Below are 27,154 nucleotides of genomic sequence, written 5' to 3'. Positions count from 1 at the left end.
TTGGAATGCCTGCTCACATGCTGGGGTCCACACTACCTTATCTGGCCTGTTCTTTCTTGTCAGGTCTGTGAGGGGAGCAGCTAAGGTACTATAACTGGGGATAAACTTTCTGTAGTACCCTGCTGTCCCTAAAAATGCCCTCACCTGCTTTTTAGTAACAGGTGCAGGCCATGCCTGAATGGCTTCCACTTTGGCAGGCTATGGCCTTATCTTACCACTTCCCACTCTATGTCCTAGGTAGAAGACCTCTACCATACCCACCTGACATTTGCTCAGATTAATGGTCAGCCCTGCCCTCTGTAGTCTGCCCAGCACCTCCCTGACATGCTGAAGGTGCTCTGGCCAGGAATGGCTGTAGATAGCAATATCATCTAGGTAAGCAAGGGAAAACCCTCCTGCTCCTTCTAGGATATGATCTACCAGCCTCTGGAAAGTTGCTGGGGCATACTTCATCTCAAAGGGCATTTTGAGAACTCATACAATCCAAAAGGAGTCACAAAGGCTGACTTCTCTCTAGTACTGGGAGTCAACCCTTGGTAAGATCAATGGTTGTAAGATACTTAGCGCCACCCAGCTGCTGTAGGGCCTCATCTGTCCTAGTCATGGGGTAAGCATCTGACTCTGTGTGACTATTTAATTTCCTGTAGTCCACACAGAACCTGGTGTCACCATCCTTCTTTGGCACCAGCACCACTGGGGAGGCCCAGGGACTGTTGGACTCTTGAATCACCCCTAGTTCCAGCATCTCCTGTACCTCCTCCATCAGAGTCTAACTCTCTCAGGCACTCTATGAGGGCTTGTCCAATAGGCCTTTGGGGTCCTGTATCCACCTGGTGCTGCCCCAGGTGGGTGCACCCTGGTTTCAAAGTGAACATGTCCCCAAATTCCTGCAATGCTGCTCATATTTTTCGAACCTGGATAGGAGATAGCTGCTGGGACATTGCTACCCCTTCCACTGAGGTTTCAGCCTGATCCTCACTGAGGAGATCAGTCACCAGATCTCCCTCAGACTCCTCCTGCAATCCACTGCAAATGCTCAGCACAAGGGCCTCCCTATCATGGTAAGGTTTCATCATGTTAACATGGTGCAATTTGTGCCCCTGCCTTCTGCCTAGCAGTTCCACCATGTAGTTAACATCACTTACCTTTCTTACCACTTTGTAGGTTCCCTACCAAGCTGTTTGCAGCTTGTTGTGTCTGACAGGAATGAGAACCATTACCTGCTGCCCCTCAGCATACTCTCTAGCTTGAGCATTCTTGTCGTACCACACCTTTTTCTGTTGGGCTTCTGCCAGGTTCTCCTGGACTAAGCCCATGAGTTCCCTGAGCCTTGTCCTGAGGTTTAGGACGTATGCCACAAAAGACTCTTGGTGAGACTCACACTCACCTTCCCACTCATCTCAAATTAAATCTAGAGGTCCCCTCACCCTATGCCCATACAGCAGCTCAAAGGGTGAAAAACCTGTGGATTCCTGGGGACCCTCTCTGTAAGCAAAGAACAGATGGGGCAAATATTTGTCCCACTCCCTCTTAAACTGATCTGCAAATAGGTCCATAGGATCATACTAGGCTATCTGCCCTAGGGCATTTATAAGCCTAGCCAGAATGTGTTTGGCTTTCCCACCCATTTTAAATTTATTTTGCTATGCCCTTTTTCGAGGTTAGTATACTGTGCCTTTGTCTAACAGTGACACAGAAGTGATACCCGGGGTAAACCTACGATCTCCCATCCACTCATCAAGATTCCTCTTGAAGAGAGTCAATGAGGGACTCTGCTTAACCTGGACTGGGATTTTATTCCAGAGTGAAGGGAGCCTCTGGGTTATGAATCTGTCCCTCCAGCATGTCCTATTTATTTCAATGCTGAGGTTCAAGTCTCGAGCACGTAGCTCGATGGGATTTGGATTTTCTGAGGTGCAGCATGTCCATTAATTCCGGGTTGGACATGGCTTTATACGTCAGGCACAGATCGCCTCTGAACAGGCGGTATGCCACTGAGTAGAGCTGGAGTTTCTTTAACCAGGCAGGATATGGCATCTGTTTGAGCCCTTTGATCCTCTTGGTGAGGTACTCTTGGGGTCTTTCCAGTTGCTGCAGGTGTCTGGTAAGGTACATCCCAAAAGGGGCTTTGTACTCAATTATGGGCCTGATGAGGGATGAGTAAAGAGGCACGATAACCTCCCCTGATCTAGATGTGAATCCCTTCATGATTAGGTGGGCTATATAAAATGTTTTTCTAACCACTTTGGCCACGTGGTTGTCAAATGACAGATTGCTATCAACTTGGGTCCCCAAATGCTCATAGCATGGACTTGATTGTAGAGTTTAACCCCTCAACAAGACCATTAGTCTGGGGATGGTAGGGGGTGGCCTTCATGTGCTTCACAGGAGAAGCCAGCAGGTCTGACATGAAATTGGCATCTCTGTCAGTCAGTATTTCTTTTGGGAAACCTACCCTGCTGAAAATCTCTAACAAAGCATTTGTCACCTTCTCTGCCTCAATGGAGGACAAAGCCACTGCCTCAGGGTATCATGTAGCATAATCCACTACCACTAGGATATACTTTTTCCCTGTGGCACTTGGGGTACTCCGAGGACCCACAATATCCATAGCTACCTTCTGAAATGGCTCCTCAATCACAGACAAAGGGATCAAAGGAGCTCTCACCTTGTCTCCTGCCTTGCCTACCTTTTGGCACTGCTCACAGGTCCTGCAGTACCCTGTTACATCTTTGGAAATTCCAGGCCAATAGAAGTTCTGCATAATATGCCTCTTTGTACATTTTATGCCCATATGACCTGCAAAGGGAATATCATGGGCTATGGCTAAAAGCACCAGATGGTAGGCTCTAGGCACTACCAACTGCTATACTCCCTCACCTTCTAGCCTTCCCTCAGGGGTCCACTGTCTGTACAGTAACCCTTTGTCCCAGCATACAGATTCCCCCTTTTCGTGAGAACCACGTGCCTCTCTAGCTACCTGCCTCAGGCCTTGCAATGTAGGGTCTGAGAACTGAGCCTGTCTCAACTCTCTCCTTGTAACCCTTTCCAGCTCCCCTTCCACAGGACGTCTGGCATCCTCTGACAGTGTTGCCTCACTGTCAGCCTGGGTACTCCTACGCACCTCACTTTGCAGTTACTCTGTCCAAGGGACCATCAGTATCCCCAAGCAGCTGTGACTCACCTTCAGTCTCACTGCTACAGGGTAGCTCCCTCCCTGAAGTAGCCACCTTCACCAATCTTGGCTGCAAGTATGCAGTCTTTTTGGGTTTCCCCCAGGCTTACCAGATCCACATGCTTGTCTCCTAGCCTGACTGCATGTAACTGCATAAACACATGGTACTGCCTCATCCAAATCCTTCCCTATCAGGACATCTGCAGGATGGTAGTTTGGTACCCTTGTTGTCTCAAAACAACCTACTATTGGCATTTTGCCTTTAACACTTACTGGCTCTCTCAACTTTTGTTCCTCACCTTGCCTCCATGGACACCTGTATGCCACATGGCCCCACTGGTTGCATTCATAGCATTTAACCCTAGCTCCTGGACGTGTACCTTTACTAGTGGCTTCCCCTGCTACTGGCAGATTCTGTTTGGGCAGTTTGTGCTGCCCACCATGGGTTCCTTTAGGCCCTTGAGCAATACTGGGGGTCCCTTTCCTGTGCAGGGCTGCCCTGCTTGCCAGGTGTAAGTCTCCCTGCTTCCCCCAATTTATCTGAAGTGGCACATTGTCTATCAGCTAACCAGATCCTCATGTCCTCAGGCAAAGTGCTAAGAGCTTGTTCCATCACCAAAAGGTCTGACAGCCGCTCAAAAGTGGTGACCTGACATCCACTCATCCACATATGGAAATAAGTGCTCAGTTCAGCAAAATATTCACACAGACTTTCATCTGCCTTGCGTGTATGCTCACAAAACTTTTTTCCTATATGTTTCAGCTGTTAGCTTAAACAATTCTAACAAGTGATTTTTAACTGCAATATAATCAAAACATGCAACGTCAGACATTTTTGACAAAACAGTTACAGCTTTACCATGGAGTAAGGGGGGGTCAGGAACCATACCCAGAGCCTTTGGTCAACACTATACTGTTTACATACCCTCTCAAACATATGAAGGAAACTATTAAAAGTATCCCCCTCTTTAAATTGCAGAAGAAATTTACTGACCTTTTGTGTTTCTGGGGTCCAGTTACTCTGTTCCCCATTATCTCTATGACTCTGGCGAAGAGTCAGCATTTCCCTCTCATGGCTCCTCTGCCGCTCCTTTTCCTCAGCTTCTATCTCCAAACGCCTGGCCTCCAACTCAAGTCTCTTTAGCTCCAGATGGATTTTTAAGTCCGCTGCAGAAAGTTTGAGCTGTCCATTCTCCAAGGGTATTACATCTCCACTGCCAGTCTGATTGTCCTCCTGGGTTCTGTTTTCTGATGCAGCTGTAACCATGGCTGCAATCAGGTCTGCCTTAGTCAGGTTTCCATGCACCAGTCCCCTAGCCTGGCACATCTCGGCCAGCTGGCTCCTTATCAGCTTTCCATACTCCTCTGCTGACATGCTGCCCACTCACCCTGACTAATTAAACTAACAAAAGAAATAAAACAATTGTGATCTGAACTCTTGAGTATTCACTGCATGGCTGATTGAGAGTACAAAATACCTTAAAAGCTCAATGTACATAAGCTACAGGAATTCACTCTACATACACCACTACAAGCCAATTAGTATTTGCCAACCAATTAATATGTGGTGTGGATATCCCACCACTTCCAAACAATTAAAACGTGACGCCCGTGCCCTGGCCCAGCAATCAAGAAGCCTCAATCCTCACCACTAACACCTTTGAGGGGCATTTCATATGGAGGAAAGGATAACAAATACACACAGTAAAGTGCAATTTCCCTTAAGAGCACACAGAGATCACAGTCATTCCGGGGCTGGTTGTTCCCTTGCTCTCCAGGTCCCCAATAAGACTCCCCACTGGCACAGCTGTAGGGTCCAGATCTCAGCCTAGTGGGCAAGCTAAAACCTCCAGTACCCTCTCTGTCCAACCAGTGCTTCATGTCCCTGCACAAGTAGCTGATGCGTGCACATACAGACACACACACACACACACACACACACACACACACACACACACACACACACACACACACACACACACACACACAGTTTGAGATAAGCATTTTATACAACCACACAGACACTCCTGGAAAAGGCTGGCACAGGTTCTCCGGCTGTGCCCCTTTTACCCAGACTATATGGTAGAAATCACTGCCACCACCCAGCTAATAATTATCAGCTACCAAAAGGCCCTTAAAAGGGTGTCCAATTATTACTGTGCAATATTATTATCCAACTGGTAAGTGCGACTAAACAGTCAAGGCTTATTAGAGTGACTTGGTACAGGATCACTATATACATGCAATGTACTCTAGAGCTTAAATTAACTCTACACAAAACAGCCACAGTTGAAAGGTTTAAAAATATTTAATAATAAATACTAAAAACACAAGACAATACTTTTACTACACAGTGTTAGTCAAGAGTTCAGAGATCACAGAGAAAGGTACTTTTCCGTTAAACCCCTACCATGAATTTTAGGAGCTATTGCTAACTGTCTTTAGGGTCATGCATTCTAACTTATAGTTTAGCAGCCTTAGTAAAAAAAATGTATTTCTTTAAGACATATTTGGCAAGAGTATTTTAGCAATGTGGATGAATCTATTTTATTGTTAAACTCTGAATGTTAAATTTAAAGTGCCTCATTACAAATTATGCCAGCACAATTTATTTTTGCAATTTGCTATGACTGACAGTTGAGAATCTTACGAATGTGGCGATAAGGCAGTACTTCCTCAACTTTAGGATCAATGAACATTTGATGACGTTCTATATGTTAAACATTTCCTCACATAAATATATATGGAAAATGCTAAATATATTCAAAGCCCAGTCTCAGTATTTATACCTAAACACTACTGTCCTTTTCATAAAGTCACATCGTTAGATGGAAGCAGTAAACCAAATGCGAGCAGATACTGCAGGTCAGAGCTCTCTACTTGTTTGGTCAATCATCAGGGATGTAGCCAAAAATTATTAAGAGACAAACAGCTACAATGATTGTTCTTTTTTAATTTTACCCTGTTTCATTTCTAAAGTTAACATAACAAGCATATTTTGTATCAGCATGCACAATTTTTTTGTATTAAGAATAACAGACATAAAACTTGGTTGCTAATATAGAAAGGTGCCCTACTCATAAATCTCATGCTCACTATTAAGCCATTTTCAAAACGGACTTATAGAACTGATACCATGTCAATCTCACAGCTGCACAGAAAGGTAGGCTGTCATACAAAGGTTTAGTACTTAATACACTACTTTAAAGCCGTGTCATCTGTCTGATTTGCAGATGACCTACAGTGTACCATGAAAGCAGGTGTGATTGTAACTATCATATCCATGGGGATAGGGTGACATCTTCTCTTAATAACTGTAAGCAGGAGTCATCACCAACAGAGATTTATGGCAAAGGGGACAACAGTTGAAAGAAGATAACACTAAACAGTTTGGGAAATAGAATGTATACTATCGATCCAAAGCCATGGGGAAGAAATAAGCCAAAAGGCACCAGTACAGTTCCTAAAATGTGTGGTAGGGGGTTAACAGAAAAGTACCCAGGGAAATATTTAAAATAATTCAGTAGTACAATTCTAACATCACAGAAAAACACTTAGTCTAATCTTCCTAGCTTCTAGCTATTTCTAAGCGAAAACACAAGTCTAAGATAAATTTACACATAGAGCAAAGGCAGTGCTGAGTTGGATGGTCAAGACAAAAATGCTTAATGCTCTCTGAGTCTCTCTGTTTTTAAAATCACATTTCTGGTTCACATTACATCATTTTTCACACTTCCCTGGGTTCCCAGGCTAACAGAAACTACATTTACATTATCAACATCTCCTTTTGCTATCTTGCAGCTGGTCAGGAAGCAGAGCAATAAAAATTATTTTGCTTGTTTAAATCTAGCAATTTAACTCTTGGTTAAAACAATAGAAATAATGTCTTCATTTAGACATTTCGGCACAGTGTTTAGATCAAAGGGTCATAGCATGCTTTACTTGGTCAGCTTTCTGCCAGCAGAGTGCACTGTTGTTACATTTCTTTTCCAGTTCCACATGTAACACTATTTTTACCATTTAAGACAACAAACCTGTGGTTTACATTAGTACTTACAGATGACAGAATTATCTCCTAAAATTCTATCTGGCTAGGCTGGCAGCCTTCATCTATCTTCACACAATCTTCGCAAAAGTCTGTAAAAATAACTGCAGTCATGGCAGCTGGAATGACATCAACGAAGTAAAGAGGTGTAACATCAAGTTTCAGATAGTGCCGGATAATGCAAGACTGAGTTTCCATGGATCATCAAACTACAAAGAACCAAGGACAAGTGAACAAAGGAAAACTGTTATACAAAGAAGGAACTGTTATACATCAGACTCTGAGAAAAAATATCAGACTTTTTGGTATAAATATGAGTATGTTATAACCAAACTTTGGGAATTTGCCATAGAGAGCTGACAGCATCTGTGTTGCATGCTTGTAGATCCGAAAAGTAAATGTAATAGCAAAAAAATGCGTATTAACTGAAGCAGTGTCTCAGTGTATTTATTGTACTTAGTACAATACAGTAATAAGACTTGATCACAGTAAGTTGTTAAATATACTTTAGTATGCTTGCATGCAAATGCAAGTAACAGCAAGAAACAAACAGAAAGACGTCATATAATTGTTCAGTGATGATGATGATGACGATTATCATTATTTAGACAGTGCATGGGTATATCGCAATTCAAATGATAACTCAGAACATTCATTTGCATTCCTAATAATACTGTGGTACTAAACTGAATATCTACAAAATGCTAGAAATATAAGATGTGTCTGACAAGGAAAACACTAACATTTTTTGTTCACTTTGGAACAGTAAAATGACATGTGGAAACTGTTTTTACTATAGAATCAAGTTTGTTGCTTCACTTCATTTGAAATGATATTTTCTCCACAATGGATAATTCGAATAATGAATTACTGTAGAAACTGAGAATGCGGAATGTTAGTACTCATAGTATTCTTTTTTGTGCTGCTGTTACAAGTGCTGTGCAGGCCTGCAGCAGTTGCTTAATTTGTTGTATAAACTTTAAAATACGGACTTTTCGGCAGAAAGATAAACTGCGTTATCATTTTCACTGTATACAACTTCTTCTATTCAATTTGATCTTGTTAGGATTTTGAAAAACAAACATACCTCTCACCTGTCCAGATTTTTGCCTCATATTTTGGTCCATTTTTCATAAAATTGTCTTTTTTAGCAAATCATTGGCAAATCATTGAAGCTGTAAGTCAAAAAACAATGACAGACATATGAATTTCAGACTTCATGCCATTCAGAAAATTCATGCTAATGCAAAATATATTATTCTATCTACTTTCTAAGTTTGTAAGAGCAACATTTAAAAATTGTCCCTATTTTTGTGCCTTTGTCCTGCCATTTTATGGCTTTTTCCTGATTTCTTGCTCTGAGATGTTGGATATGACAAGGTAGGACTATTATGACAATAGCATACCATCAAGAGGTTAATAGGAAACAATTTCAGGACTCTAATGACTGGCGGTTTTGGTAGAATACGTCAGTGCTGTAGTAATGACCTTCCTCTTGGCATATATGTATTACGGTGCAGTAATGTTTCTGCTGTTGACAGTGCAGTAATACTAGCAAGACTGATAAAATGTTGTTTCCTTTGTAGGTTTTGTTGTGCTTTTCCCGTGATACATCTGTCTTAGAGCATTTCACCTACAGTAGTGCCTCTCCACCTAAATCATACATAAGAGGTACAGTATAGAACATTTATATAGTTCACTGTTTTACTTAAGACCCTGAGTATTCATCACAAAGATATATCATGATGCTTGTTGCCTTTTGCTGTAATGGTTTTGTACTGCTTAATGTATTTCATTATCTACACATAAAGCTCTGAAATCTCCAAGATATGAACAGGTTAGCATAATTCTATGTCCAGGTGAAATTCTGCAGCTAACTATTGAGTATTCATTAAGTTGTATTTTAAAAGTCTTGCCTGTCTATAAATTAGTGAATGAACACCCTTTCCCTCTTTTGAGGTCAGGCATTAACAGTATTGAGCACTCCTCGTAAAGAGTTACTTACTGAAATAATGAAATGGTTGTTTGCTGTATATTGGGTGAAATCATTCCGAATATGCTCTCCCAGAAAATAAATTCAACAAAGAGTTTGCAGGCACTGTTTTCCCGTACTCTATATAATTAATGTACTAAATCTTGGAGCAAACTACACAGGAAAAATGGGAATTGTGGGGACAATATATGCAGAGAAGGAATGAAGCTTAAAACAAGGCAGGATTTGATTAAAGTATAATGCTTAACTGACAATGACTGGTTAGATTATAAGTACTGTATAATGCTTGCAACTGCACTTGTTTGTTTCAATGGTGTCTGCAATGCATAATGTTTGCAACTAAAGTGGTATCAATGTTTATTTTTCATTTATATAAATGTAAGATTGCCTGTGTCATATGTGATAATTTAATAAAGATTTTTTTTTGTTAAAAAAGAGGTTGGCATAACTGTAAGTAACTTATATTTCATTGGTAGAGAGAGTAGTCCATTTTAGGCTCTTCAGAATGTGATATTTGGTTTCATCTACATTGAGCTACTGTCATTATGCCATCCCAGAGACTTCCCATACTCTGGAACAGGCTACCTATCTATGTCAAACAGAGCTCCTCATTAGCACTCTTCATGAAAAATCTTGATGATTGGATGGGAAATGGGAAATTCACCCCAGGGATCACTTCTGTGGCTCTGCTCGACAGGGGCACAGGAAAATAATTTTCTTGGGTGGCGAAAGCCAGGGTACATTTTTTGGCTAGGCTTATATAGGCGCTAGGGCCAATAGCCTAGTACCTACCTATGAACCTATGTTCCTCCTCCATCTAACACAGTCCTAAAGTTCATGAGGTGTAAGAGTCCTTCTTCCCAACCCTCACTGAGTATACACTTAATAAGTATTCCCTTATAAGTCTCACACTTTCTTAAAACACCATTTAAATTTTTTTTCACTACATGATAGCTTCTTCCTTGATGTTACTACCCTCTTAGTAACTCCTTTGTGAATTGGTGTGCTTTCCCCTAAGACCCTTCTTTTTGGTATATGCTTCATAGGTAGGTACTAGGCTATCTGCCCGAGGGCATTTGTAAGCCTAGACATTGATTAATTAACTGATCCTCTGTCAAGCAGAGCCAATGAAGTGATCCCTGGGGTGTATTTTCTGTTACCCATCCACTCATCAAGGTTTCTCTTGAAGAGTGTTAATGAGGGGCTCTGCCTAATGTAGTTTGGAATTTTGTTCCAAAGGGTGGGGAGTCTCTGTGATAGGAATTTATCCCTCCAGCATGTTCTATTTATTGTTGTGACGAGGTTTAACTCACTAGAGCGCGTGGCTCACAGTGACTTGGATTTCTTTAGGTGAAGCATGTCCATCAATTCTGAGTTGGACTTGGCTTTGTAAGTCAGGTAGAGATCACCTCTGAATAAGCGATATACCACTGAGTACAGCCAGAGTGTTTTCAGTCGGGCTGCATAGGACATATGTTTGAGGCCAGTAATCCTCTTGGTGAGGTACTTCTGTGGTCTTTCCAGCTGTTGGAAGTGTCTTGTGAGGTACATCCCAAATGGGGCATTGTACTCTATGATGGGTCTGATGAGTGACGAGTAGAGGGGCACTATAACCACTTTATTTCTAGATGCGGACTCTTTAGTAATTAGATAGGCCACATAGAAGGATTTCCTAACTACATTGGCAATATGATTGTCAAAGGAGAGATTACTATCTACCTGGGTCCCCAGATCTGTTGTTACCTCTTTTGTATTAATGGGGCTGCCACCTATGTGGTAATTCGTGGATGTTTTGTTTTTCCCAAACAGGATGACTATGCATTTTTTGGCATTTAGCTTGAGGCCATGACTTTGACACCAGGTGTCTGTCTTAGTAAGGCCGTTTTGAAGGATGTCCGTGTCAGCCAGAGAGTCAGTTATAGCTCCCAGTTTGCAGTCATTGGCGAACCTGGTTAGCCATAGTCCTTTTGTGTTTGCCTGTACTTCTGAGAAGTGTATGCTGAACAGTAGGGGTCCCAGGGCTGAGCCTTGCGGGACACCTCTTGTGACTGGTTTAGAGTTGGACCTGGAGCCCACAATTCTTACCGTGTGGGTTCTATCTGTAAGCCAGTTGGCAACCCATCTCGTGGCATAGGGGTTTATGTTCAGGCTAGTGAGTTTTTCTGTAAAATATGTATTTTATGTGTACACGTATGTGTGTATAACGAAGTTTTGAAGGTGTGTGTGTGTGTGTGTGTGTATGTGTATGCACTCATTTCAAGTAAAGTGATACTTAACCGTATTTTCGATGTGCATGTAGAGCATCAGTCCATCCCAGCATTCCATGCCGTATCAGATAGGAATCACAGCAAACTCTAACAGTAATAACATACCAAAATAAAAATAAAAGATGGCAACAGCAACTAGCATGTTTTTCTGCACTGTCATATGTTTTCCATACCAGATACTGGTGTCGCTTTGTTTTCATTATATTTTCAAGAGTACAGCACTTCAAATGCCATTTGTGATTTTCTTGTCATAAATTAATGTTTAATGCAATGACTTTCCCACAGAAGCCTGTTAATAAATGCCTTTTTATTACAGGTAACACCTAAGGATTTTCAGGCTGAGTGCTTGTTTTGTTTAGGAGCTTTTCATAAAGTTGATAGTTACACTCACCCTCAAAACTTTGGCTTAAGAAAAAAAAGATTAAAGACAGTGCAATCATTTATTTTACAGAGGAAAATGTCAGAGCTATAGAAAATGTTCAAACATGTATTGTTGGCTTCTGCAGTAAGAGAACCAAAGGAATATAAACCACGAAAACTGTTAAGTAAAGCCAGATAAAAAGCAAATAAAATCCTCCACCTTGGCAATTGATGACTCATCTATGAAGGCTTTCACTAATGGAGGTAAACTTCAGACAAGCAGAGGAAAGTCACTGCTAGCAGTGCACTTGTAGAAAATGGTCAAAGACAAAAGTACACCTTCTTTTGTGACATTATAAACAAAGGTAGAGAGGCAAAATCAACAGCTGTCATTTGTAAGGCATAGTGTTTTATTTTTACAATTCATTGTTGGAGCTCCATTATGATCATAACATGCTGTGCAGCTCCTAATACACTTACAGGTTTATTGCCAGTCCCATTGTTGGTTTGGTTCTTGAGGAATTACAGTTAGGAGCATTCATACTGTGGTAACGGATGTTGGTCACATCTGTAAGTGGGCCAGGCCGCTTCTGCTAGAAACTATTGTAATTTGGTCCAGCAGCAGCAACATCATCACATTATCTTTATTTTTCAGACCAGCATCAGTCTACCAATTCACATAATCTGATGGTGTCTGTACATACATTCTCTGCTTTGTCCTTTATACCTTTTTCTTCATAGAATACAAAAGGAAAAAGGTCTCCTTGTCCTGCAAACATGTCTAGCAAAGATGGTTTTGCATGGACCAGACTATTGTTCCTTCTAAAAACACTTTAGATCAGAAAGATGATGAGTCTCAAATCTCTGGTAATCCTTCAGAGACCAAGTCAGTTAGAGAAGCTGTTAATCATGTGGATGAGTTTTCTGACTAGGACATCAGTGACTCTTCTCCTTTAAAAAGTGCCTACACTAATTTAAGAAGCAATAACAACACTTGGTTCTTTCATTTCAGGGTATTTATGACCCTACATCATAGAACCCTGATTCACCACCTCATTTTCTCATGCAGGCTAGGAAACCAAATTGAGTACCTAGGGGCAAATCTGATCTGTAACTTATTCAACATTCTGTAGCAGCAGAGAGACAAAAAAGAGACTTTGGAGTGATTAAGTATCATTTTTCTACATTTTCTTGCTGCCTTTAGCTAATTCCGCCTAAAACACCAATTTTCTAGAGTTTCTGTGATTTAAAAAGCTTGTTTCAGCTACATATTGTACTTATGTTACTGCCTGCACTTTAACAAAGTCATTTTTGTGTTTAAATTACCTGTTTAACTGTTGTAGGCTACACACTCGTGTGATAGCCATTTCTGTGCATTTAAACTGTTTTTTTGATTGTATCTGCTTTATTTCTGAAAAAAACAAAAAAAATATATACTTGTTTTCCCACCTTTTTAAGCTAGTATAGTCCAGTTTTCAGGTTAGTGCTGAATTCAGGGCTGTGTTACAAGTTTCTGTGTTTGCCCATACCTTACTTGGATAGAAGGAAGTTTCTCTGTTCACTGTGAGAGAGGGAGCTTTGAGCAGCCTATCTGTCCCTGGAGGACTGATTTCAGCCCAGAAAGTAGTAGTTTACTGGCCATTTTGGGTTAATTTCTCTCTCTTTCATTTCCCTGCTATAAAACCCGCATTTGCGCAGTTTTGTGGGCTGGTTAGCTAGGGTGTAACTATTCCCGGCTCCACAAAGTGTACTCTTCAATTTTTCCCTTGGAACTAGACAAACTTTCAACTTAAGCACTCAAACCATTCACTTCTCATTCTGGCACTTGTTCAAAACTCATAGCAAGCACTAATAAACCTTAGCACTAGACCCCCCCTATACTGTAGAGAAGCATAAGGCTCTCTATTCGACTTTACTAGCCAATCAGTAAAACAGTTCACTGTACCTATCCAGGCATGTCCAAAGGGCAGTTTCAGGTGTATTCACCAGTCCAACTGGTGAATCTGGGCATTTTGAGGCAATGTTACAATTGCCACGTACACAGACAAGCCTCTCCTCCTTCCACCAAACACTAATACATGCAAGAGATGCAATTATACAGCCAATCTGGAGGCTAAGCTCACTCAACCCAAGACTGGACCAGGCAGTCAAGATGAGAAGGGAATTACTTGCATCACACCACCAGTCTCACATAGACCTATGAAACCAGCACCGGCAAAAAACACACATAAATGCACAAAAACATACTCGGAGGCCCTAAATAAAAATCTGCAAAAGCAACAGAGACCTCCAAAGCAGACATCCAAGCAACCTCCACCTCCCAACACAACCCATGAGACACATACTTCACAAACCCAGTGTGCCACACAATCACAGCCCTTAAGGCAAAATAACATACCCAACACACTAGTAATAGGTGACTCTATGAACTTATGAACTCTATAGTCAGGCACACTGACGTCCCACTCACTAGGCTGAACAAGGAGAAGGTTACTGTTAGCTACCTGTCGGGTGCCAGGAAACGCCACATAACACAAGCACTCAGGTCACTCCAGAACAAGTACAAATATGACTCTGTCATTGTCCATGTTGGTGTGAATGACCTTAGCCATACCTCCCTGGACTACATGAAAAGAGACATGGGAGGAGCTCTCTGATAACGTAGCCCAGACTGGTATGACCCTGACCCTGAGTAGCATCCTGCCTTCACCAATAATGATACCACGGTATAGAGAAAAAATGATCAATTTCAACAATTGGCTAAGCTTCTGGTGTCATTCAAAGGGGATCGAGTGTCTGTCAGCCTGGGATGACATGCTCGACAAGCCACGCTGCTTCACTAGAGATGGCTTGCACCAGTAACCCTTAGGCTTTCGAATACTGGCCAAGGCTCTTGCCACCCACATAGTGCCTTTTTTAGGCAAGGCTCAAAAAACAAACCCACCGCCGTAAATAGCACAAGTAACAAAAAATTGAGGGTAATGCTACTCAGTGCCAGAAGTCTAAACCTCAAAATGCACGCACTCGAGGCACTCCTCAGTATGGAGAAAATCAATATATGTGTAGTAACAGAAACCTGGTTGAAGGCTCCAGAGAGCACCCCAGCACTACCAGGCTACAACTCATACCATACATTTAGGCCACAAAACCCGGACCTAAATACGAAAGGCAGGGGAGTATCTATATTCAACAAAGATACCCACACCTCCAGGTTAGTGGCACAGCACAATCCTTCAGAGATCATCCGCATGCAACTAACAACGGGCAAAACTGCTATTCAAATTATAACTTGCTACAGATCACCCACCATGTCTCTGGACCCCCACTCCACATTCCTGGAAACACTGGGAAACATAAAGGTCCTACCAAACACCCTGATATTGGGTGATTTCAATTACCCAAACATTAACTGGGAGAACTACTCAAGTACAAACTCCCTTGCCCAACATTTCCTAGAATTTATAAACTCAAAACGCCCTGGATCAACTGGTCAACATCCCCACCAGAGGTGGCAACATATTGGACCTTGTCATCACCAGCATGGGTGACCCGTGTTCCACACCGAAGGTGAACCCCTCACTGGTTAGATCTGACCATAAGCTAATCACTCTGGATATCCACATTCCACCACCACCCCCGGTCAAAGAAACCACAGTGAAAAACTTTTCAAAAGCAAACTTCACATTACTTAAGACTGAGGTGGGAAGTTTCAAAGCCCCCATGCTAAAGGATAACGCTGTCCAAGCTGCAAAATCCTTTACTAATGCACTCTACGGGCACCTACAAGAATGCATGGATCATGCTATCCCAAACAAAACCAAGACTCACTCCTCTAAGAAAAGGAAACCAGGTCTGGTGGACCCCTGCCATAAACAAGGTATACAATAGAAGGAGAAAACTAGTACAGAAAAGAGTAAAATCCCAAGAAGGGAAGACATCACTGATCAGTAGACATCACTGATCAGTATCAGCAAGAAACTACGTTCCCTCATAAAATCATCCAAGGCTAGCTTCGAAAGAAAAATTGCCATGGATTCCAAAGATAACCACAAGGCATTTTTTAGCTATGTCAAGAATCTAAGTGGTAGTTCTCAGATCTGCTCGGAGTTAGTGCAGAATGGCACAAAATGCACTCAACCGACTGATATAGCCAACATCCTGGCCGACAGGTTCAGTGCAAACTTCACTCCCCTCTCACCCCCAAAAGGGCCCGTAACTATACCAGAAGAATGTAGTGCCCCTGAAATCACCGACACTCAGGTTAAAACAGCCTTCTCCAAAGCCAAAAACACAGCATCAGTGGAACTGGATGGTGTTCCAGGCTGCGTCCTACACGAGCTCAAAGGTGAACTAACCCCTCACCTAAACTCAGCCTCTCCACAGGCTACATGCCCACAGAGTGGCGCACAGCAATGGTTATTCAGCTCCACAAAGGTGGAGCCACAACGGACCCTGGAAACTATCGCCCTATAAGCTTCACTAGCTTGGTCTACAAAGCTATGTAGCGCATCATCATGGATCTCATTAACAGAGACATTGGAAGCCTCCAAACACTGGACCCTACCCAGTTCGGCTTTGTTAAGGGCAGATCATGCCTCCTAAACCTGGTGGACTTCTTTGAGACAGTTACCAAGGCTATAGACGAAGGAAAGGTGGTCCACACAGCCTACCTAGACCCCTGCAAAGGCCTTCGACACCATTCCCCACTCAGGTATTACAGACAAGCTCACCAGCCTGAACATAAACCCCTATGTCACAAGATGGGTTGCCAACTGGCTCACGGACAGAGCCCACATGGTAAGAGTTGCGGGAGCTAGGTCTGACTCTAAACCGGTTACAAGTGCGGTTCCCGAGGTCTCAGTCCTAGGACCCCCTCCTGTTCGGCATATACTTCTCAGAGGTACAGGCAAGCACAGGAGGACTATGGCTGACCAAGTTCGCAGACGACTGCAAACTAGGGGCTATAACTGACTCTCCGTCTGACACAGACATCCTCCAATAGGTTCTCACTGAGACAGATACCTGGTGTCAAAACCATGGCCTCAAGCTAAATGCCAAAAAGTGCATAGTCATCCCCTTTGGAAAAAACAAAGTACCCACAAACTACCACATAGGTGGTAGCCCCTAAATACAGAAGACGTAACAAGGGATCTGGGGACCCAAGTAGATAGTAACCTCTCCTTTGATAATCACATTGCCAAAGTGGTTAGAAAATTCTTCTATGTAGCCCACCTAATCACAAAAGGGTTTGTATCCAGATCGAAAGAGGTCATTGGGCCCCTCTACGCATCACTCATCAGACCCATCATAGAATACAAGACCTTACAAGACACCTGCAACAACTGGAAAGACCACAGAAGTACCTCACCAAGAGGATCACTGGCCTCGAGCAGATGCCCTGTGCAGCTCGACTGAAGAAACTCCAGCTGTACTCGGTTGCATATCGCCTACTCAAAGGTGATCTCTGCCTGCCATACAAGGCCATGTCCAACCCAGAATTGATGGACATGCTCCACCTAAAGAAAACCTTATCCCCTCGAGCCACCCGCTCCAGGGATCTAAACCTCACCACAACAATAAATAGGACGTGCTGGAGGGATAGATTCCTGTCCCAGAGACTTCCCACACTCTGGAACAAGATTCCAATCTACATTAGGCAGAGCTCCTTGCTAACCCACTTCAAGAGAAACCTTGACGAGTGGATGGGAAACAGAAAGTTTACCCCAGGGATCACTTCAATGGCTCTGCTGGACCGAGGCACAGGGAACTAATCTAAGGGGGCGGCGAAACCCAACACATTCCAGCTAGGCTTATAAATGCCTTCAGGCAGATAGCCTAGTACCTACCTATGAACCTATGTGTCTGTGTCAGGCTCTCATTTCCTGCCAGATACTAGAAACTCTTCAACAGTTGCTAGACTGTAATGCGAAGGATAAAATGGAAAACACAATTTCCAGTGCATGTTAACTGAAACATTAATGCATTTGAATCGCCTGTGCTTAAGATTTTGTTGATGAATCTTTGAAGGTTGTATTTACATCAGTCAAAATTTGGAAGACATTACTAGCTGCATTATTAGTCCTAGCCATATTGTGCTAAATGATGTAATTTGATGTCCTCCTTAACAGAAGATCAGCAGATGATTTTTGGCAGAATTAAAGAACAGAGGTAAAATTATGTATCCAGTGACACAGATGTTTATACTTTCATCTGAAGTTATCATGGGTCCTTTCATAGTGTCAGGAGAAAATTATGGAGGGCCAGTGATAAAAGACCATGTTTATACAGGGTTCAGGCCATTAAAGGAAAACTCTACTAGCTGTGATATGCATGTTCTGGCCTTTTTATTGACCTTAACAGCACAACATAAGTAGATGGTCTGTCTATACTGAAAAAAGTGACAAAGTCATGTACATTCAGATGCCATATAGCTGAAACATTTGATGTCCATATACAGTGGATATAAAAAGTGTACACACCCCTGTTAAAATGCCAGTTTGATATAAAAAAATGAGACCACAATAAATCATTTTAAAACTTTTCCTACCTTTAATGTGACCTATAACCAGCTCAATTCAATTGAAAAACAAACAAATCTGTTAGGGGAAAAATACAAAAAAAATAAACAATGTACAATAAGCTGGTTGCATAAGTGTGCGCACCCTTAAACTAATACTTTGTTGAAGCACCTTTTGATTTAATTACAGCATTCAGTCTTCTTGGGTAGGAGTCTATCAGCATGACACATCTTGACCTGGCAATATTTGCCCACTCTTCCTTGCAGAAGCGCTCCAAATCTGTCAGATTGCGAAGGAATCTTTTGTGCACAGCCCTCTTCAGGTCACCCCACAAATTTTCTATTAGATTTAGGTCTGGGCTCTGGCTGAGCCATTCCAAAAGTTCAATTTTCTTTTGATGAAGCCATTCTTTTGTTGATTTGGATTTATGCTTGGGGTCATTGTCATGTTGAAAGGTGAAATTCCTCTTCATCTTTATCTTTCTAGCAGACGCCTGAAGGTTTTGGGCCAAAAGTGACTGGTATTTGGAACTGTTCATAATTCTCTCCACCTTGACTAAAGCCCTAGTTCCAGCTGAAAAAAAGCAATCCCAAAGTATGATACTGCCACCACCATGCTTCACCATGGGGATGGTGTTCTTTTGGTGATGCAAAGTGTTGTTTTTGCACCAAACGTACCTTTTGGAATTGTGGCCAAAAAGTTCAACCTTGGTCTCATCAGATCGTAACACAGTTTCCCACATGCTTTTGGGAGACTAGCAAATTTTAGCTGGGCCTGGATGTTTTTCTTTGTATGAAAAGGCTTCTGTCTTGCAATCCTACCCCATAGTCCAGACATATGGAGAATACGGGAGATTGTTGTCACATGTAGTAGACAACCAGTACTTACCAGAAATTCCTGCAGCTCCTTCAGTGTTGCTGTGAGTCTCTTGGCAGCCTCCCTGACCAGTTTTTGTTTTGTCTTTTCATTAATTTCTTTAACAGTTCTTTGCAACGTCACTGTTGTCCCATATTTTCTCCACTTTTTGATGACTGTCTTCACTGTGTTCCATGGTATAGCCAATGATGCGGAAATGTTTTTCTACCGTTCTCCTTGACTAATACCTTTCAACAATGAGATACCTTTCATGCTTTGTAAGCTCTCTGTGAACCATGGCTTTTGCTGTAGCAGGCAACTTGAGTAAATGTCTGGAAAATCCAACTAGGACAGCTGAACTTTATTTGGGGTTAATCAGAATCTCTTTAATTGATGGCAGGTGTGTACCAAAGAAGACTGAATGCTGTAATTAAATCAAAAGGTGCTTCACAAAGTATTAGTTTAAGGGTTTGCACACTTATGCAATCAGCTTATTGTACGTTTTTTATTTTTTATATTTTTTCTAACAGATTTGTTTGTTTTTCGATTGAATTGTACAGGTTATAGGTCACATTAAAGGTGGAAAAGTTTTGAAATTATTTATTGTGGTCTCATTTTTTTATATCACAAAAACCTGACATTTTAACAGGGGTGTGTACACTTTTTATATCCACTGTAGCTCTCCATTGCAGGAAGTTTAGGGTATCACCAGTGAAAAACTCTAGCTTGGCTGGGGTTTTCTTGCAGTTTTTACTGAATGGTTTATCCATGTGACCTTTTTACCCTTTGGTTTGGATGTTAGTTGGGATATTTTGCAGGCACCTTAACCTTTATGGGCATCAACTTGGTTTAAAGACCCAGTGTTTTTAAACTATAGCCAGACTATCCACTTATGCTGTGCTGATGAGGTCAATAAAAAGGCCAACACATGCATGTCCACACTAGAGGATGTTGGCTTTTTTGGTTTGAATGTAACGATAAAGACTTAAAAAGTGAAAAAATCATGGACATTTAGAAGCCGTGTAGCTGAAACCCTTGATGTCGTTAAGAGGTCATTTGCATACATCCCATGGGCCTCCATTACAGGAGGTTTAAGCTATCACACAATTAATAACTCCAGCTTGTCTGGGTTTTTCTTGCAGTGTTTACTGAATGTTTTGTCTGTGTGATCTTTTTTTTACCCTTTGGTTTGGTTACTGTGTGACTATGAACAAGTCACTTAACCAAAAAGTGCTCTGGGGCAGTTGGGAAACTGAGCTGGACTTCTCAATTTTCTTCTTGACTGCATGCATAGTAACTACTTATGAAGCACCATAAAGCAGCCTTGGAATAAGTATTATGTAGGGCATTTTTCATTTTATTATTTTGTACAGTATTCATAGCTTTTGGTGTGCTTCCTTAATGACAGATTTATCCTGGTCCTGGAATATTCTTCTTTGGCTAGTAGTTACTCCCAAATACTTTTAGTACAAGATCCTGAGCCGGATTCCATAAAGTACATGGAATCTGGTGCATTACAAACATGCTTTCTACAATGTTTCCCACTCCCTTCTGCTTACTAAACTGTCTAACCTTGGCACCTCTCCCTCTATCCTTCAGTGGTTTTACAGCTATCTCAGTCATAGGCAACACACTACCATATGGCAACGCTGCTCATCTCCTTTCACAAACACTAACACGGGAGTTCCCTACTGGGTCCCCTTTTATTTAGTATATTCATCGACTTTTATAAAATTCTTACCCACAGTACTGTAATCCAATATGCAGATGATTCTACCATTATCTGCTCTTCTAAATATGCCTCTGCACTGCAGCAGCTTACCCAAAAGGCTTTCACCTCAACTGAATCCTGGATGTCACAGAATCCTCTTGCCCTTAACCCCAACAAAACTAAACTGATAAAATTTACCCCAACAAATCTAGCCCAGTTAATAAGTCTGACTTTTCAGTTCATTCCCAAAACAATACTGTTATTAATGTTGTTCCCAGTACCAAACTGCTCGGTGTCATCACTGACGATAACTTAACTTTTGACCTTCATATCCAGAACAACATAAAAAAAAAACATCAAAAGCTAGGTGCCCTGTATAGGCACAATTACTTTCTCACCTTCTCTGCAAAAAAAGCTCTTGCCTCCTCATTCCTGCTTCCTATTCTCCTATATGGCGCCCCCATCCTAACCAATATTCAGTCCTCCCTAAAACCTAAACTCAATACATGCGACAATAAAGTTGCCAAATTTGCTACAAATGCTAAATTCTCCTCTCACCACTGTTCCATACTAAAACAACTTAATTGGTTGGAATTCCCCCATTACTTCACATGCCTACAACTTACTACTGCCTATAAAATCATTTACTTCCCAGAAATCTGCCCAGCCCTAACTGACATCTTTACCATCTGCCATCCACCATCCAAATCGACACCTAAGGTCAGAAAACAAAATGCTATTAAATACTGATAAACTTAAGTTCTCAGCCGGTCAAATGCATTACTCTTCCACTGTCTCCAAGCTTTGGAATAAACTCCCTCCTTCAATAAGATCTATCAATAGCCCCACTGTTTTTAAAAACTCCCTTAAACTTCACCTCTCATTACATTGGATATGCACCTGCACCCTTAATCACAATTCCATTACCTGACCCCCTCTCCAAAACCATCTCATCCTGTCTCTACACCTAGACTTTCTTTTTCCCTTCCCTCCTATACATCTACTGCTTCTGCTGACACTAGCCAGCACCATCCCCACTCTAAGCTTTCTGCCTCCTTCTTTTCCTTTATACAATCTTCTGTCTCATCTAACAACCTTACCTGCCATCTACACCTTCTATTTCTATACCTCTACCATGAATTTAACAATTTTTTTACCCATATCACCATGTTATACAATGTTATCACCTCACCACTGTATTGTAAGTCGTGCCATATTATTGGATGCTGTTATTCACTTATCTAATGTGCTACCAATACCTGATATATTCTGTATTATATGTTCTTTTATGTAATTAGATGTGGAGTTTTTTTTCCCCTGGGCCTCCACTGAAAATGGGCTCATCTCTGGCCCAGTGGAATTTCCCGGTAAACATATGCAGTAAATAAATAAATAAGTAATAAATGTACAGTGGTTAATACACAAGTATAACGAGAACAAGGATGTGTTGCAGGCAGTAGCCAGTGACTTGTGTGCACATGTCCTGCATCAGTAAAATGCCCGTACATTTGGCACATATTCACCATGTCAGCAACATAATCAATAACTGCAGAAAAGGCAAACATTTCTGCAAAATATAGTACATAAATATGAAGGGAAAAACAGGACAAAAAGATATGTTTACACATTGCAAGTGCATATGTACACCACAAAGAATGCTGTTGAAGCCAACTCAAAATACATTCAAGCAAATGGCAAATGTATGTCAGTCACCTGGGCATACTGATTTCTGACGTTGACAGAAATGTGTATGTATGAGTCACACATACACAGTAATGTGCAATCACGTAACGTCAACAGGCATAGATAAGCAAGCTAAGAATTTCAGTCACATACACATACCCTGTCATGCCAATGTTGAGTAAATAACTGCAGGTGTATGTCACGCATCCTGCTCATTAGTGAGCAGAAGATACTCTGTGGGCATCATTACATTACATCAATGATAAGTCAGTGAATGCCTGCATGTAAAAGGTACAATTGTGTGTAAGTATGGATCTGACATGTACAATCATCAGTTGTTGTGTACAACTGTTGTAAGGTCTGAACCTATGTGAATAATTAATGGATGTAGAAATGTAACATACAGGAAACATGGTGTAATGTTCTGCTACAGAATAAATTATCCTTACAATGGTGAATACAACAATGCTACATTGGCCTGTGATGCAGTCAGAAAAGGAGGACTGCCCGTACATATGACATACCTGTATATGACCGTACATGGCATCAGCTTTGCCAACATATGTCAAACAACACCACCTCATGCCAGTGGGACAACATGACAATTATCATCCAGACTATCATTTTTAACATTTATTCCTGCTAAGAAAGCAGATTCAGCAGGAATGCTGAAAGATTTAAGACTGTTGGGCAGAAGCCTTACTTTAAAAACTATGTTTACGATTCAAACGAGTGACATTGTTACCATTTATAAAAGACCTAGTACTTTCGTTTTTTGTGTTCCCACCAGGGATACAAACTTTCATAGATGTTTGTGAGACTGGCTTTAGGGAACTGAATATGCAGACAACTAAAAACAGGTTTTGCAATTTGTCTAATGATGAATATAGAGCTTTGCAGCAACTAAAGAATATGCGTTCTGTAGAGGTTAAGCTGACAAGCGTGGGGACATTGTATTACTGGACAGATACCTTTATATTTCTCAAATGAGAAATTTGTTATTGAATACACAAGTATATCAATGTATTAACAGAATGATGGTCAATGGGATTATAGACAGGGTGTCTTTTTTAATTTTTGATCTTTTAATTACTAATTTGATTGATGAATCATTATTTAAGTATTTTACTACTGAAAACCCTGTTATACCAAAAATACATGGTCTACCGAAAATGCATAAAAATGCTTTTATTCCACCCATGATACCTATAGTATCCGGAACTGGCTGGTGCACTGAGCCATTGTCCATTTTTGTAGAAGGAACTTTACATGTTTTTTTAGATGAATGCTACACTATTCTTCGAGACACTAAGATGTTTTTAGAAAATCTACATAACAGAATAATGACTCTGGGACAGGGAGATATCTTCAATTTTGTTACCATGGACATAGAATCATTGTTTACTTGTATACCTAATTTATGGGGAATAGATAAAGTTAGAGAATTTTTAACAGTGAGTAGATGTTGTGACAATAAGAAAATTCAATTAATATGTAGTCTTTTGGAGATTATTTTAGAAAATAACGTCTGTGTATTTGAAAATGAATTTTATTTGCAAAAGGTTGGTGTAGCTATGGGCACTGCATGTGCAAATAGCTACACCAACTTGGCATTGGTGTGCTGGGAACAACTTTCTATATTTACTGATAGTAACCCCTTTGTTGCACAAGTTTTGTGGTACGTCCGTTTTGTTGATGATGTTTTTATGTTATGGAATGGAAATGACAATGAAATTAAGAATTTCATAGATTATTTTCATAGTACTACTGAGTTTTTAAGATTTACTTTTAATAGCTCAGATTTAGAAATTGACTTTCTTGATTTTAAAATCAGAAAATCTGATTGTAATGAAATTATAAGTAGCATTTACCAAAAACCTACTAGGAAGAATGCATTATTACACAAAACAAGTATGCATCCTAGGCATATTCCTAGAAATACACTGAAAGGAGAGGTATTTAGAGTTCTGTGCCTACATAATAAGGACGATGATGCTAAAGCAGCCCTTGCATATTTGAAGTTAGAGTTTTTAGATAGGGGCTATGCAACAGGAGAGATAGACAAGACGATCACTGAAGCATGGAAATTAAGAAATAGCAGATGCAGACCTTATTTTACAACTATGACAGATAGAGAAGACATAAATACTCATACTTCAGACACTAATCATTTTCGAGCAGTTTTTCAATATTCTAGTAATGTTAATGAATATTGGCATTTACTTCAAGAAGTACCAGAGTTGACTAACATAATCAGTGAAACTCCGTTATTTTCTTTCAGGAATAACAAGTCTTTAAAACAACATTTATGTTATAGAACAGAACCTAATAAATTTGATTTTTCTACACGTGTTGGTACTTTTCCATGCAGACGTTGTACTGCATGTAAATATATTCATAGCAACAAGAAATTTATTCATCCTCTACGTAAATTTACTATAACCAGTAATAGCTATGCTGATTGTGTATTTTTGTTTCTGTCAAAAATGTTTTGCATATTATGTAGGAAAAACTAATAGGGTCCTGAAAGACAGGATCCTTGAGCATGTTAGAGATGTAAATAATTGTAAAAAAACAAGTGCACTGGCAAATCATGTTGAAAAACTGATTCGTCTCATACTTTTAAGTTTTTTGTTATTCAACATGTCCTCTCAAATATATGGGGAGGTGACTTAGAAAATACTACAGAAAGCATTGAACAAAAATGGATTCTTAAGATGAATGCTGAAAAATAACCCGGCTTGAATGGAAATAGTTCCTTAAAACCTTTTTTAAAAGCCAGACCATTGAAGCACTAGAATTATTATATTATTATATTTCTTTAAGTATTTTATCTGAGTCTTTTATATATATTTATAGTAATGCTTTAACCATTTATTAGTATATTAATGCATATTTATTTATGTTTTTATGCATATTTACATTTACATATATTTAATGTTACACATTTATAAGCATTGGAACATGTGACTATTGGATTGTCAGCTGACTTTATTGCATCTTCTATATAAGCTTTATTATGTTAAACTGCTGTGTCTGATGAAGCAACTAGTGTAGTTGAGAAAGCGCTAACCATTTTTATTTTTTCTATTTTTGGTTTGAATAAACATATGTTTGTGTGCTAACTTGGTGCATTTTATTTTATTTTACATCTGTTTTCTAGGTTCATAGGTTCATACTAGGCTATCTGCCCTAGGGCATGTATAAGCCTAGCCAGAGTGTGTTTGGCTTTCACCACCCATTTTAAATGAATTTTGCTATGCCCTTTTTCGAGGTTAGTATACTGTGCCTCTGTCTAACAGTGACACAGAAGTGATACCCGGGGTAAACCTACGATCTCCAATCCACTCATCAAGATTCCTCTTGAAGAGAGTCAATGAGGGACTCTGCCTAACCTGGACTGAGATTTTATTCCAGAGTGAAGGGAGCCCCTGGGTTATGAATCTGTCCCTCCAGCATGTCCTATTTATTTCAGTGCTGAGGTTCAAGTCTCTCGAGCGCGTAGCTCGGTGGGATTTGGATTTTCTGAGGTGCAGCATGTCCATTAATTCTGGGTTGGACATGGCTTTATACGTCAGGCACAGATCACCTCTGAGCAGGTGGTATGCCACTGAGTAGAGCTGGAGTTTCTTTAACCGGGCAGCATATGGCATCTGTTTGAGCCCTTTGATCCTCTTGGTGAAGTACTTTTGAGGTCTTTCCAGTTGCTGCAGGTGTCTGGTAAGGTACATCCCAAAAGGGGCTTTGTACTCAATTATGGGCCTGATGAGGGATGAGTAAAGAGGCACGATGACCTCCCCTGATCTAGATGTGAATCCCTTCGTGATTAAGTGGACTATATAAAATGTTTTTCTAACCACTTTGGCCACGTGGTTTTCAAATGAGAGATTACTATCAACTTGGGTCCCCAGGTCCCTAATTACTTCTTCTGTACTTAATGGATTACCACCTATGTGGTAATTTGTGGGCACTTTGTTTTTGCCAAAGGGGTTGACTATACACTTTTTGGCATTTAGCTTGTGGCCATGGCTCTGGCACCAGTTGTCTGTTTCTATGAGGCCCTTTTGTAGGATGCTTGTGTCTGCTGGAGAGTCGATTATGGCGCCTAGTTTGCAGTCATCTGCGAACTTGGTCAGCCACAGTCCTTCCGTGTTGGCCTGTACCTCCGAGAAATATATACCGAACAAGAAAAGTCCCAGGACTGAGCCTTGTGGGACGCCACTTGTAACTGGTTTGGAGTCTGACATGGCTTCAGCAATTCTAACCATGTGGTTTCTGTCCTTGAGCCAGTTTGCAACCCATCTAGTGACATAGGGATTTATATTTAAGCTGGTGAGCTTATCTATAATGCCTGAGTGGGGTATTGTATCGAAGGCTTTTGCGAGGTCCAGGTAGGCTGTGTGGACCACCTTCCCCTCGTCAATGGCCTTGGTGACTGTTTCAAAGAAATCGACCAGGTTTAAGAGGCAGGATCTGCCCTTTAATAAAGCTGAACTGGGTAGGATCCAGTGTCTGTAGGTCCCCAATATTTTTATTTATGAGGTCCA

At 40.9% G+C, this 27,154-nt stretch overlaps 1 protein-coding gene across 1 annotated transcript in view; it reads left to right on the top strand.

Moving 5' to 3' along the window:
• TBC1D19 (TBC1 domain family member 19) overlaps positions 1–27,154 on the top strand; it is a 2,958,314-nt gene that overhangs the window by 2,113,671 nt on the left and 817,489 nt on the right. Inside the window, exon 14 of the mRNA XM_044062152.1 lies at positions 8,807–8,891. Coding sequence (XP_043918087.1) covers positions 8,807–8,891 — 85 coding nt within the window. The remainder of the gene's footprint in view (positions 1–8,806; positions 8,892–27,154) is intronic.

Source organism: Protopterus annectens, chromosome 2.part1 (assembly GCF_019279795.1).
Source record: "Protopterus annectens isolate FY-2018-M chromosome 2.part1, PAN1.0, whole genome shotgun sequence".
Taxonomy (NCBI): Eukaryota; Metazoa; Chordata; order Ceratodontiformes; family Protopteridae; genus Protopterus; species Protopterus annectens.
This window is presented reverse-complemented; position numbering and strand designations above follow the sequence as displayed.